This window comes from Psammomys obesus, unplaced genomic scaffold (genome assembly GCF_907164565.1).
Source record: "Psammomys obesus unplaced genomic scaffold, mPsaObe1.curated_primary_1811, whole genome shotgun sequence".
In the NCBI taxonomy this organism is placed as follows: domain Eukaryota; kingdom Metazoa; phylum Chordata; class Mammalia; order Rodentia; family Muridae; genus Psammomys; species Psammomys obesus.
In genome coordinates this window covers 622,337-634,422 of record NW_026596091.1, presented here as the reverse complement: position 1 = coordinate 634,422, position 12,086 = coordinate 622,337, and the positions used below count along the sequence as shown (strand labels likewise).

The following is a 12,086-nucleotide window of genomic DNA, read 5'->3' as shown; positions in this document are numbered from 1 at the left end:
AGAGATGAAGCCAAAAGAGGTAGAGACTGAAGGAGTACTGATGTGTGGACCCCATACATACTGAAGGCAGATCCTGAAGGCATTAGAGAAGGCTAGGCAGATAACCTGGTCAAGAAGATGAATTTAGTGCCAAAGGTTGGATTAGAACCAGGAGGGTTTTTCTCCCTAGCTCCCCCATTTATCACTGTGAACCATCTCTCAGCTGCAGTAACAGAGCTGGTTAGTAGCCAAGGCGTATATGTGCTATGACAGGGCTTGTTCCATAAATATATGGAGCGCTGGGACATTTATTTTTCAGGCATTAAAAAAAATATCAGAGTGATGAATGAGCACTTTTTTGCCAAAAACAAAAACAAAAAAGCCCCCGGTAAGGTTTGAACCTGGGTAGAGCACCATCTAGAAGATAGTTCTAAGACTCACCCTCCAGTGTGCTGAGGTTGACACTGAGTGCTTCCACTTCATTGATGGCAATGGGACAGAGCTAGACCAAAAGAATTTTTGAAAAATCATGTTATCATATTGAAAATAAGCCTTCTGCTTAGTAGACATTATCCCTGTGGCCATGGCAATGCTCCTTTAAGTTTCCTGATGCTCTTGGTCTTCAGACACCACATGTATGGGCAGTGTTTTCAGGTTGAGCTTCATAGCAACTGAAACCACACCCAATTAGCCCCATAAAAGAGCTTTGCTTTCCTCTCTAGACAGGTTAAGGCATGTGCTCTGTCCATGCTGTTGGCGTCATACCAGAGGAACCTGCTCCCAAAGCAGCTGTTTCTTTCCTGCCTGCCTGCCTCCCAGTACATTGTAGCTCTAAGTCCTGCTTGGAGTGGCTTCAGTTGGAACCTTCACTTTCACCTAGACTAATTGAAGAGACCATGAAATCCATTTAGGACTCTATTATCCCCTCTCCTTCTCCTATCCTTGACAAATGGTCTCATGCAGCTCAAAACCTTTGGATTTACTAAGTAGTGTAAGATGACCTTGAAGTTATGATATTTCTGCCTCCACTTCCCAGGTACTGTGTGTGCCTCAGACACAGTTTATATGGTGCTAGAGATCAAGTCCAGGACTTCATGCATGCTAGACAAGCTCTTCACCAAATAAGGACATCCCCAGCCATCTTTCTACATTTCTGAAGGTGGTGGATGACAGTAAAATAGATTCCAGAGAGAAACGGTTCAGTTACAAACACTGATGTGTCAGCCCTGTGCTCATCAGTGCTCATGCAGCACGGTGGCTTTAGCAGGGGCTAGGCAGCCAGGGCCTTAGAGTGAAAAAACACTGGTCATTTCCTTTCTGAGCTAAGTTTCCTCATCTGCAACATGGGGATAATTATTACATGTACCTTATCAATTTGTGAGGAGAAACTGAAATAGTCTAGAGAATACTGCCTTGCTTGCACTCTGTATTTGGTAAATCTGTTGCTGCCTTTTTTGAGACAAGATCTCATGTAGCCCAGGCTAGCTTCAAACTTACTATATAGCTGTAAATGGCCTTGAAATTCTGATCCCCCTGTCTCCACTTCCCAACAGCTGGAACTATAGGCATGCTCAGCCACATTGTGGAGCTGGCTGGGGACAAAACACATGGCATTGTGCATGCTGCATGAGTAGTTTAACAACTGATCTATACTCCTAAGCCCTAATTCGTATTCACTGGCCTTCTATAAGGGACCAAAGGACCACACTCTATTGAAAACACTATTTCCAAATTCCTTTTCAAGGTCTATATTTCACTGTCAGTGGCCACCTGCCAGATGGCTATAAAAGAAGGCCCACAAAGCTTCAGGGTACCTTGCCCAGCTCTACAGTCTCCTTGGGCAAGCTGCTTCATGCTTTGGAGTGCGTGTGTGATTTTCTCAAGGACAATCTTAAATACCTGCTATCTACCAGACACAGAGCTAAGTACTGGGATTATGAACGTGCCAAGATCCCTCCTCACCTTTCTTTTCCACCTCCTTTCATCCATGTCCTTAATTCCTCCAAAATATGAGAAAGGTATCCAGGATAAGTATAGTGAGGAAAAGAATGAGGGAGCATGGCAAATTCCACCTTTCCTTCCTTCAAACCCTGATTTCTGGAATCATGACATTTAATGTTGTAGGAGGCAAACTAATATATTATGTCTTTTAAATGCATTGTTAATGTATTTCTTGGAAATACCTGTCATCCCCCTGCCCATTCCCCACCTATCCAAATATTACCTGCATTTCAAGGCCTGGTACCATAAATAAACACATCTCTTGGGAAATGTTCCAGTTCTCTAAACCTCCTAAGTTCATTCTCATCATCATACAACCATACAATTCAAGTCCTGGTTCAGCTATTGCTCCACAAGGCTAAGTTTGTTCTTTTAATAAATTGACTAATATTTGTTTTTTTCTTTTGTTCTCAGTAGTCCCTAGTCTAGCCGGGCCTGGATGAAAGAAAAAAAATGCTCGTCCATCCTGTAATAGGAAACTCTAAGAAGAGAATGTAATTTTTTTCATAACTGTGTTTCCTGCCACAGTGCTTGAGCTACTAGAAACTATTAAATTGCACAGAATGGTATGAATTAAAGTGTCTTGAATGATGCTTAGCTTACAGCTAGTGCTCAATAAATGTTGATGATAGAAAATTTATTAAAGTATGATAGGCCTGCTGATATCATTTGACAGTGGTTGTCTAACTTCTGAACACTCACCATTTCATTTAAATTCCTCAAAATGGGCTTCTCCATGGGCTCAGCAAAGGAGTTATACAGGACACTAGGGAAAAAAAAATGAAAAAGGGAGCTTCTCAGAGACCAGGAGACACCAGTGGGAAACTTCTCTGACTGGCAGCTGGGAGCTCCAGGTCAGGCCTCTCCCCCTGACTAGGTCACTCACCTGAGGCCTCCAGAAAATGAGACTTGGGCATGGCTCACTTGGGCATGGCAGTCCTGGAGTTCCAGGGCTGGATGGCCAAGGTCATTACGGGTGAGGACAATGATGCCAGTAAAGTAGATTCCAGAGAGAAACAGATCAGCAGCTCCTGAGTCTTGGCTGTGCAGAGAAAGGAAAAGGTTACCTAGGTCTGGGCCTACACATAGAGATGGGTCTGCTAAGTTCTTTGGAGACAAAGATCTCTGGCTTCCTAACACCTACAACAGATTCAGGAGTATCATATGCACTCAATGAATGCTTACTGAACAAATGAGTATGTAAACAGACGGTACTTATGTGGTTCCCAGTGCTCGGTGCTGCTTTGGCTGAGCAAAGACAGAGCACCACTTCATTTCCAGAGGGAACATCAGCGGTAAACACCTTACTTAGTCATTTACCTAGGTAAGTGGGGAAGTTATACTTAGCATATGGGGAGGCCCTGAGGCAGTGGATCGTGTATTATTCGATACTTTGTGCAGAATAATTTCCCAACACATGGCAGTTAAACCATCAAAGAAGCAAGGAAGTACATGAATCTGTGCTGTTTATGGAGGACCATGCTATTTATCTGCAATATATTAGACTGGGGAAATGATACACAAAGAGTCAATAAATCATTGTATATTAGCCTAGTGAATGGTTGAATGAGTTATTGTGAGGTGCCAACCAAGACAGGCCAAACCTGTCTCAGGCAAAACTGAGTCACTGACTTATCTATAGAAGTTGGTTTGTAGGTATACCTTAATTTTAACTTCTCTTTCTCTCTCTCTCTCTCTCTTTCTCTCCCTTCCTCTCCCTCCCTTTCTCCTCTCTCTCTCCTTGCTCTCCTTTTCTTTTTTTTCCCCTTCTCCTTCCTTCCTCTTCTTTCCTATTTATTTATTTATTTATTTATTTATTTATTTATTTATTTATTTATTTATTTATTCCAACCACGTGCAGGTACCTAAAACAGCTAGAAGGGGCATCAGAACCCCTGGAATAGGAGTTACAAGCAGTTGTGAACCATCAATGTGGGTGCTGGGAACTAAACTCAGGCTCTCTGCAAGAACAGCCAGTGCTCTTACCCACGAAGCCATCTCTCCAACCTATCTCCTTTCTCTTGGTTCTTCTTTCCTTCCTTCCCTTCCTCCCTCACTTCTCCTCTTTCTTTTTCTATTCTGTCAGACATGATCACATATGGCCCAAGCTGGCTCCAACCTAGCAGCAGTCTTCTTGCTCCAGTCTCCAATTACAGGTATTGACACTACACCTGGCTTTAATTTTTTTTCTTTTATCTGAGGGAGCAGGGACCTTTTGGTTGGGGAAGAGCGGTGCTCAAGCTAACTGCGATCCTCCAGCCTCTGTTTGAGACAGGAAGACCTGTTTCTCATCAGTTGAACCTGCAGATGGGAAAATGCACTAAGAACTGTTTCAGGCCCTGAAATCTGCACCATATGGGAGTTTCTCTCCCAGCTAGGTCTCTAGTTCTTAGGATTTTTTTTTTCTTTTTGGTGATTTTGAGACCCAGTCTCATTGTGTAGCCCTGGCTGTCCTCACGTTGTATACCAGGCTAGCCTCAAACTCACAGAGATCTGTCTGGCTCTGCCTCCCTAGTGCTGGGATCAAAGGTGTGTGCCACCATTTCTTAAGAAATCTTAAATGCTCAGTTGCTCTGCTTCTATGGGAAGGTGTTTTTCCTCCACCTCTCTTCCAAACAGGGGTTTCCCAAGTCAACTTTCACCTGGTAACTCTCTCAATTAAGTATGGCTACAGAGAGAAAGAAGCCTACACTGAAAATAGCAGTGAATTGTCTCCATTTTCCCACAACAGCAATAAGATCAGCGGGATACTCACAAAAGTGGAGCCTTGACTTCCCAGTTGGTGCTGATGTTGGCTGTGCCGTGGTTGCTCAGTGCTCGGATTCCTACCCCTGGCACAAAGGCCAGTGAGGTATTTGGCAATGAGAAGGCATTGATTGTTATGCTGTAAAACAAGAAACAGGAAACTAAGGGCAACTTTTCAGGATATTGCTAAGTCCAGCAGAATTGGAAAGGCTGGAACTGCCCTGAGATTGCAAATTCCTATAGAGGAGGAGCTCTCCCAGCTTTCTAGTGGGGAGTGTGGACACAGCTTCATGAGTCCTCTTAGCAAGAAGATCCTAAGATCTAGTTGAGGGAGGAAGCAATCAAGTTTAGAACTAAATTTATAAATAATCAAATAATCTATTTCTCAAATTTCTTTTTCTTTTTGGTATGTGCATGCATGTGTGCTTATGTGTGTGTGTGTGTGTATGTGTGTGTATGTGTGTGTGTGTGTGTGTGTGCTATATGTAGGCAGCTGTGTGTGTGCACATGGAGGCCAGAGGAGGACTTGGGTGTTCTGTTCTATCAATTGCCATCTAATTTTCGAGAGACTTGGAGGTAGACTGGTGGCCAGCAAAGCCCAGGGATCCTCCTGTTTCTGGTTCCTGCAGTGCTTGGATGATAGGTCAATGAAAGTCAGCATGCTTTTAGTATGGTGCTTGAGATTTGAATCAGGCCCTCACACTTCTGTAGCAAGTGCTCTTGCCCACTGAGGTGTCTCCCCAGTCCTTCGGGTTTCTTCAGAAACAAAAACAGGTACAGCACTGCTATTTCTTCTTCTTTTTCTTCCTCTTCTTCTACCAGTTTCAATATTCATTAAAGAAGATGACAGAAGTTATTTTGATGAAGTATCTGTTATCCCCCCAGGGGACTGTCATATACACTACCAGGCATTTGATACACTGGTCAGCTGTGTTCCCCACTTCCACTCACTGGGACAACAAAACGTGCTTTCCTCCTTCTGTTTCCAGTTGCCCCACATAACAGACACTTTCTGTAGCTAAGCAGCTGAGAAGAGCTGCCTTCTCATAGCATTCCCTGAGCCGTCAAACAGGTCATCCCAGGAACCTATAAGGTTTGCCTGTAATCCATGAAGATAGAAAATACATGCACAATGACATATTGTTTTGATTTAGGTGATTCCCAACTGCCTGGCCTCTTGGTAACCACTTTACATCATAGCTCAGTTTGGCCCACTCAGTATTCCTGTAGGGTTCTGGTGTGTGTGCAAGCTCCTGTTAAGAGATGAGAGGATAAAAGAAGCATATGAAGTCATATGTAAGTTGTAGAACCAGATCTGGAACCCTCTGCAATCTGACTTCAGACTCCTCCTAATCACTGGATCATGCCACTCCATGCATTATACAAATGGGCACTTGACCTGGACTGGAGGTTTGTACTAGTTGTATAACTTCAAGCAAGGGGCTTACTCTCTTTCAGTCAATGGTTAAAAAAGAATTGCTACTCACAGGGAGACTGAGAAGATGACATTGAAATGAATTCATCCAAGCGTAGTTGCTGCACAGAAGAAAGGTGCTGCTCTGAACTGAGACTGGGAAAAGTCTAGAAAACACATGTCCTAGCTGGTAAATGAGGTTTATGTGTTCTTTCCTATTCACTGTCTCCTGACTGTCATCCACCAACCACTTGAGTCCCACTGGGAGAAGAGAACAGCAGAGGTTCATTTAATGTGCTGTAGAAATATGCTCCGATGACATATAGGTCTAACCCATTCTCTCTCTGTTTCTCTTCCTCTCTCTCTTTTCTCTTCCTGAGACAGATTCTCTCTATGTAACCCTGGCTGTCCTGAAACTCACTATGTAGTCCAGGCTGGCTTTGAAATCACAAACATCTGGCTGCCTTGGCTTCCTGAGTGCTGGAATTAAAGATGTGTGCTACTATGTCTTGGCAATCTATTCTTTATAACTATACAGAATACTTCAAAACTCTTCTCTAGGCTGTTTCCATCATATAAACAATGGCAAAGGGAATGTTTGCATACACATTACTTGTGGACTATATTTTCCCAGGAAGGATGCTGAGAAGTGGAATTACTGGATCAAAGACTTTGTATATACTGTGTTGATTAATGTTGATTTTCAGTTTGATATGATCTGGAATCACCTAGGAGGCAAACATCTGGGCGTGTCTCTTACACAGTTTCTAGACTAGGTTAACTGAGGTGGGAAGAGCAACTCTCGGTGTGGACTGATCTGTGTTCTTCCAGACAATCAGCACTGATGAACTTGTCTATGCATTTATTTGTTGGTCTTTTGTATGTTTTTTTTTTTTTGCCCTTGAATTTGATGCATAGCTTAAGATAATCTTGAACTTCTGATCTTCCTGCTTCCACCTCCCAAGTACAGGTGTGTGCAAACACACCTGGCTTATGTAGTACTAGAATTATAAGCATGAACCGCGATGGTTGGATAAGATCAGCTTTCTGAATTAAAATTAAGTAAAGCTAAGTAAATAAGAATGTAGTTTCTCTGCTATACAAGTCACATTTGAAATGTTCAGTAGTTCTGAATGACCAGTGTCTGGTTTGTTTGAACAACACAGGTTTAAAATTATATTGATCTGTAAACTCATGCCAGCATAAGAACACCCATTTCTTCTCTTCTTCACCAGCACTTATTACACAGCTGTCCTTGTACTAGTCTTTTGTGACATTATCACTGTAGTTAAATGAGTATCCTTAAAATGTAATGCCCATCTCTTCCACAAAACGTTGAGGGCAAGGACTTATACCTTCATCCACTATAACGTTCTTGTATTTAGAACAAAGTCGTCTGTGAGCTAGTTGTTCAAAAAACACGTGCTGAACAGCTGGCTTTCTGCAGGTGAGGGAATGTACAAGGAAGTTTCTTGGTACAATCTCCTTTGCAAAAAATATACCTTCTGACTTTATAAAAGGTTATCATTGACATCAGGGATATCGTTACTGAAAGGGTTAGCGCAAAAGGCAGAATCACAATGATAGATAACTCCATAGGAAAGATTAGTTTACCTTATGACTAATTTCAATTTTGGCAAATAGATCCTCTCCCTCCTTTTGTGATCTTATTGGATCCCAGTCACCATCACATCCATTTCCCTAAACATCCTTGGACATGTGACTAAGTTCTGTCCATTGTTGTATAGATGAAATGTGGTGTTAGAGCCTCAGTCAAAACACCCAAAGTGAGAAAGTTAACTGAGCTTCTAAGAGACTTTTCTCCTTTATGAAATCTACATCAGATCATTGGAAATGTAGTAGCTATAAGGCAAACTTGGGAATAGAAGTCAGAACTTAGATGAAGCAGAAAAAAGACAAAGAAGTTAGGGCTGCCATAAATGTCTCCACTGGTTTTGAGCCCCTTGTGAGGACACTCCACTCTCTTACTTTGAAAAGTTGTACTTTACATAGTCAATCTTCAGAAATTCAAGAGACTCAGAACCTTTTAAATCTGGGATGGCAATATCCTTTGCCATTTGCTCCATCATCTTCACCGCAACTTGAAGACCTGTAATAGAAACAGGAAGTTATTTGTTTATCATAAGGAGGATGACAGTAATGTAATACCTCTAACTCTACAGATGTAGGCATTGAGTACGGCCTGATGTAAGATAAGAAAACAGCACTCCTACAAAAGAGGCATTGTCTCTGCTTCACATATGGAAACCTTAGTCTTAAGAGAGATGGGGGAACTTGCCTGAGACCACAGGGCTAACATAAGGAGGAGTTTTCTTTACATGGCCAGGACTGTGATTGCAACAACAAGAGATATTCTTCAAAGGGCGCTGCAGTTGTTGCCAGGCGCATCTTGTAGATATAAACTATTAATTTTTGTGTAAGCAAGCATGGGTTCTGGAGAGCTAAGAGCTAATTCTGAGCAATTGGCTTCAGAAATCTGGCCAAGTTATTTTTATTCTTTTTTCTTTCCAGATTCTTTGAACCACTGATATTCTAATAAAAGACAGTGAGTGGGTTGTGTGCTTATAGTGTTTCATTTGTCAGTGGAAAGGAGCCACAGATTCCTCAAAGGACTCAAAACTTGGAAGGAGTGACCAATCACTGTTTCTGTTTTTTTGTTTTTTTCAGGAATAATCCACTAATTTCTTTGCATGGAAGCATCTCAGAACACATTTTCCTGAGCTTGATAAAATTAACTTCCAAGGCTGGGTGGTGGTGGTGCATGCCTTTAATCCCAACACTTGGGAATCAGAGGCAGGCAAGTTCTACACCAGCCTGGTCTATAGAGTGAGTTCAGAATAGCCAAGGATACATTGAGAAACCCTGTCTCAAAAAAAAAAAAAAAAAAAAAAAAAAAAAGGTAGCTTCCAGGGTTGGCTAGATTGACTCACTAGGAAAAAAGGCTTGCTTCCAAACCTGCTGCCAAACCTGTTGAGTTTGATCCCCCAGAGTCCACACAGTAAAACAAGTTGTCCTCTGAACTCCTGATGTGTTCCATGGCCCATGTACCTACATGCATGTGAGTGTGGATGGACACGCACACAATAAATAATAAATAATAAATCAATAAAAATTTAAAGTAACTGAATGCAACCTTGCCTTTTCCCCTTGCTTTGCTTTCAAGTTCATTCCAGTTGTTCTGTCCCCCTGGAGAGGAGGAGCAAACGGTATCCTATAAAACGCTGTAGATGTTGCTGTATATGGGGATGTAAAGACAGTGTAAGGAGGTGACGATAAGAAACAAAGTAGTATTGAAGATCTTGGGCTTGAGCCCCGACACTGTCACCCACTAGGCTTGTGTGATTTGGCCTCACTTTCCTTATCTGTGTCTTGGGAATGATAGTGACCAGGAAGGGATCTATTCACACATATGAAAGGGACAGTCTCTAATATTTACTAGGCATTTTGTTTCCAAGGGCTTCGTACATATGAATGCAATCATTTCCTACTACAGCTGAGGTGAGTACCACTATTGCTATCCTCATTTTGATAAACATTCTGCAGATACTACTAACAATGAGCACAACAAATCATGTTCTGTGAAAATATGGAGACATAGAATTGGTGAGGTTAAACTAATAAAAGTTCATTTTAATGGAGTGCCTGTATGTGTCTGGACTGTCCACATGCTACCTAGGTTCTTTCCTTCCAGTCTCAAAAAATTTAATGATATAGGTATTGCCTCAGCTCCACACAGGAGGCGGCTTAGGTTCAGAGTGAGTCAGTGACTTGCCCATGAGCCCACAGCCAGTGAATGTCATCAGGCAGGACTTTGAGGTGAGAGGAGCAGAAATATGAACATATGTTGTAGGGTGAGACAAAACTTACTTGTTTGGAAGTATTTCTCCATGTTTGGTGAGGGAGGTCCCCAAATTGTCCAAAACCATATCGTTACTGTTCCTGAGTGATCACAGAACTATCAGTAAGACCCTATTGCTGAAGACAATACATGCCTTGGTCAGGAGATAGAATAACCAAGCTAGAACTTGGGAGGAAGATTCCTCCCTGATGGCTAGCTCTCATGGTGCCAGAAGGTGCTTCACAGACTGCTGGGGTGAATTTCCAACAGTCCTACTCGACTGTGAACTTTGTGTGAAACAGTACCAATCAGTCAGGCAAGGTGAGCCTCCTGGTGCAATGGTGGCAAGTCTGTTATGTGGTCACGAACCACTTTCTGATTGGATTTCCTTTCTGGTCCATGGCTGTGGGGGTCATATGTCATACTATAAACCTGATAAAAAGCTCATGGCTTGGAAGGTGATAAGCCCTAGTGGGAAAGTTGTTTTGTTAAATGGACATAACATGCCCATCAAATGGCCTCTAAACAATTAGTGCTGTTGTCAGTCTCAGTCAGAAAACTTTTTTGAAATGGTAAGTAGTGGCTTCAGACTCATAACTAGTCAAAGTACTGAGAATAAGAGACTTGAATGCCCATTTATAAATGGGACACTTATATTGCCTCCTTCTAATGCTCAGGGAACATCACAAAAGAAGGGAAAGAACTAGAGAAAGACCCCAAAAGTGATGTGGAGTTCTGACTTTTGGGCATGAAGTAGCTTTTATATTCTTGAGCTTACAGCAGCTGTAATTACCTGACATTGAAGAGTCCCTTTCTGTCAAATGACATCAGTTTCTTCATAGGGCTCTTATTGTAATACTTTCTACATAAGGGCCATGAAGCATATTAATAGCCTGGCATGGTAGGTGCTGAGACCATTCTGAATCCAGTACCTTCTTATCTCCATGGTTCTATCCTGCATTTCCACAGGTAAGCTCATTTGGTCCTCTTACCATTTAAGATGTAGGGATCAACTACTCATCTCTACTTTCCCAAACGAGAAAACTACTTGCCTATGGCCATGCATTGACAGAAAGAGTAGAACTGATACCTACACCCATGCATGTGGACATCAGATCTGTTAAGTGCTATAGCTTACAAGGTAGAAAGACCACTTTAAGACTACTATAACATACCTATACCTGACATGCACTTTCCATACACACAGACATTATCAGTATAGTAACTGGATACTCACATGAAGGCATATTCATATTCCTATTGCCTGTTTATATTTATAATATTGTTCACATAACAGTTATACCCAATGGGCTAATTTTACACACTCTGTGCACCATGGGGGAAAAGAGAAGGATTTGCCCAAATCAGCCTTTCTCTTCCTTTTCTTTTCCTCCCTCCTTTCTGTTTATTTCTTTCCTAATATAACATGAAAGTAATTTTTGGGTAGATTTAGAGGTTTCTTGGTTAGACTAATAGTGCTTGGATTGGCTGCTTAGGTTCTGAATTTGTAGTTTAATAAGCACAAATCTGATCCATTGTATCTTAAGTCTGCCTCATCTGCTCCAAAGGCCTAAGTGATCTGCTATGTATTAACTTAAGTTTACCTTCTTGACCTGCTTCTTTTTAACATTTTAAAAGAGGCTATCAATGACAGAAAGAGAGAGAGAGAGAGAGTTAAGAGGAGTGAGAGGGAGAGAGCATTAGCGAAGTTTGAGAGAAGGAATCTAGGAGGGGCTGGAGGAAGGAAAGGAAGGGGAAATGACACAATTCTATTTCAATTAAAATATTTTTAAAATAAAAAAAAGAATTGGCAGAGATCTGGTGATCTATATTCAGCTAATTTGAGGCAAAATGTGACAGGAGTAAAACAGGTCCATATATTTTTGGTTTTGCAGGCAAGATCCTCTGAACTTTAGATTAGCTCAATAAAATCATATTCTTACATTTTTCTGTTTCTAGTCTTGCAAAGACCTTCTAAAAGCAGTGGCTATTAATCTGTCAGTCTAAGATCCCTTTGAACATCCACTATATGGTGGAACCTCTTAAGAATAAAGCACACTGGCCCACAATAAACTTTGTATATGATTC

General features: G+C 41.6%; 1 protein-coding gene across 1 annotated transcript in view; it reads right to left on the bottom strand.

Annotated features, from left to right (window-relative positions):
* The window catches only part of Bpifc (BPI fold containing family C), a 56,386-nt gene that overhangs the window by 31,217 nt on the left and 13,083 nt on the right, over window positions 1-12,086 (bottom strand). The window contains exons 3-7 of the mRNA XM_055627952.1: window positions 8,129-8,249; window positions 4,736-4,864; window positions 2,867-3,022; window positions 2,683-2,746; window positions 421-481 (exon numbers count right to left, since the gene is read on the bottom strand). Coding sequence (XP_055483927.1) covers window positions 421-481; window positions 2,683-2,746; window positions 2,867-3,022; window positions 4,736-4,864; window positions 8,129-8,249 — 531 coding nt within the window. The remainder of the gene's footprint in view (window positions 1-420; window positions 482-2,682; window positions 2,747-2,866; window positions 3,023-4,735; window positions 4,865-8,128; window positions 8,250-12,086) is intronic.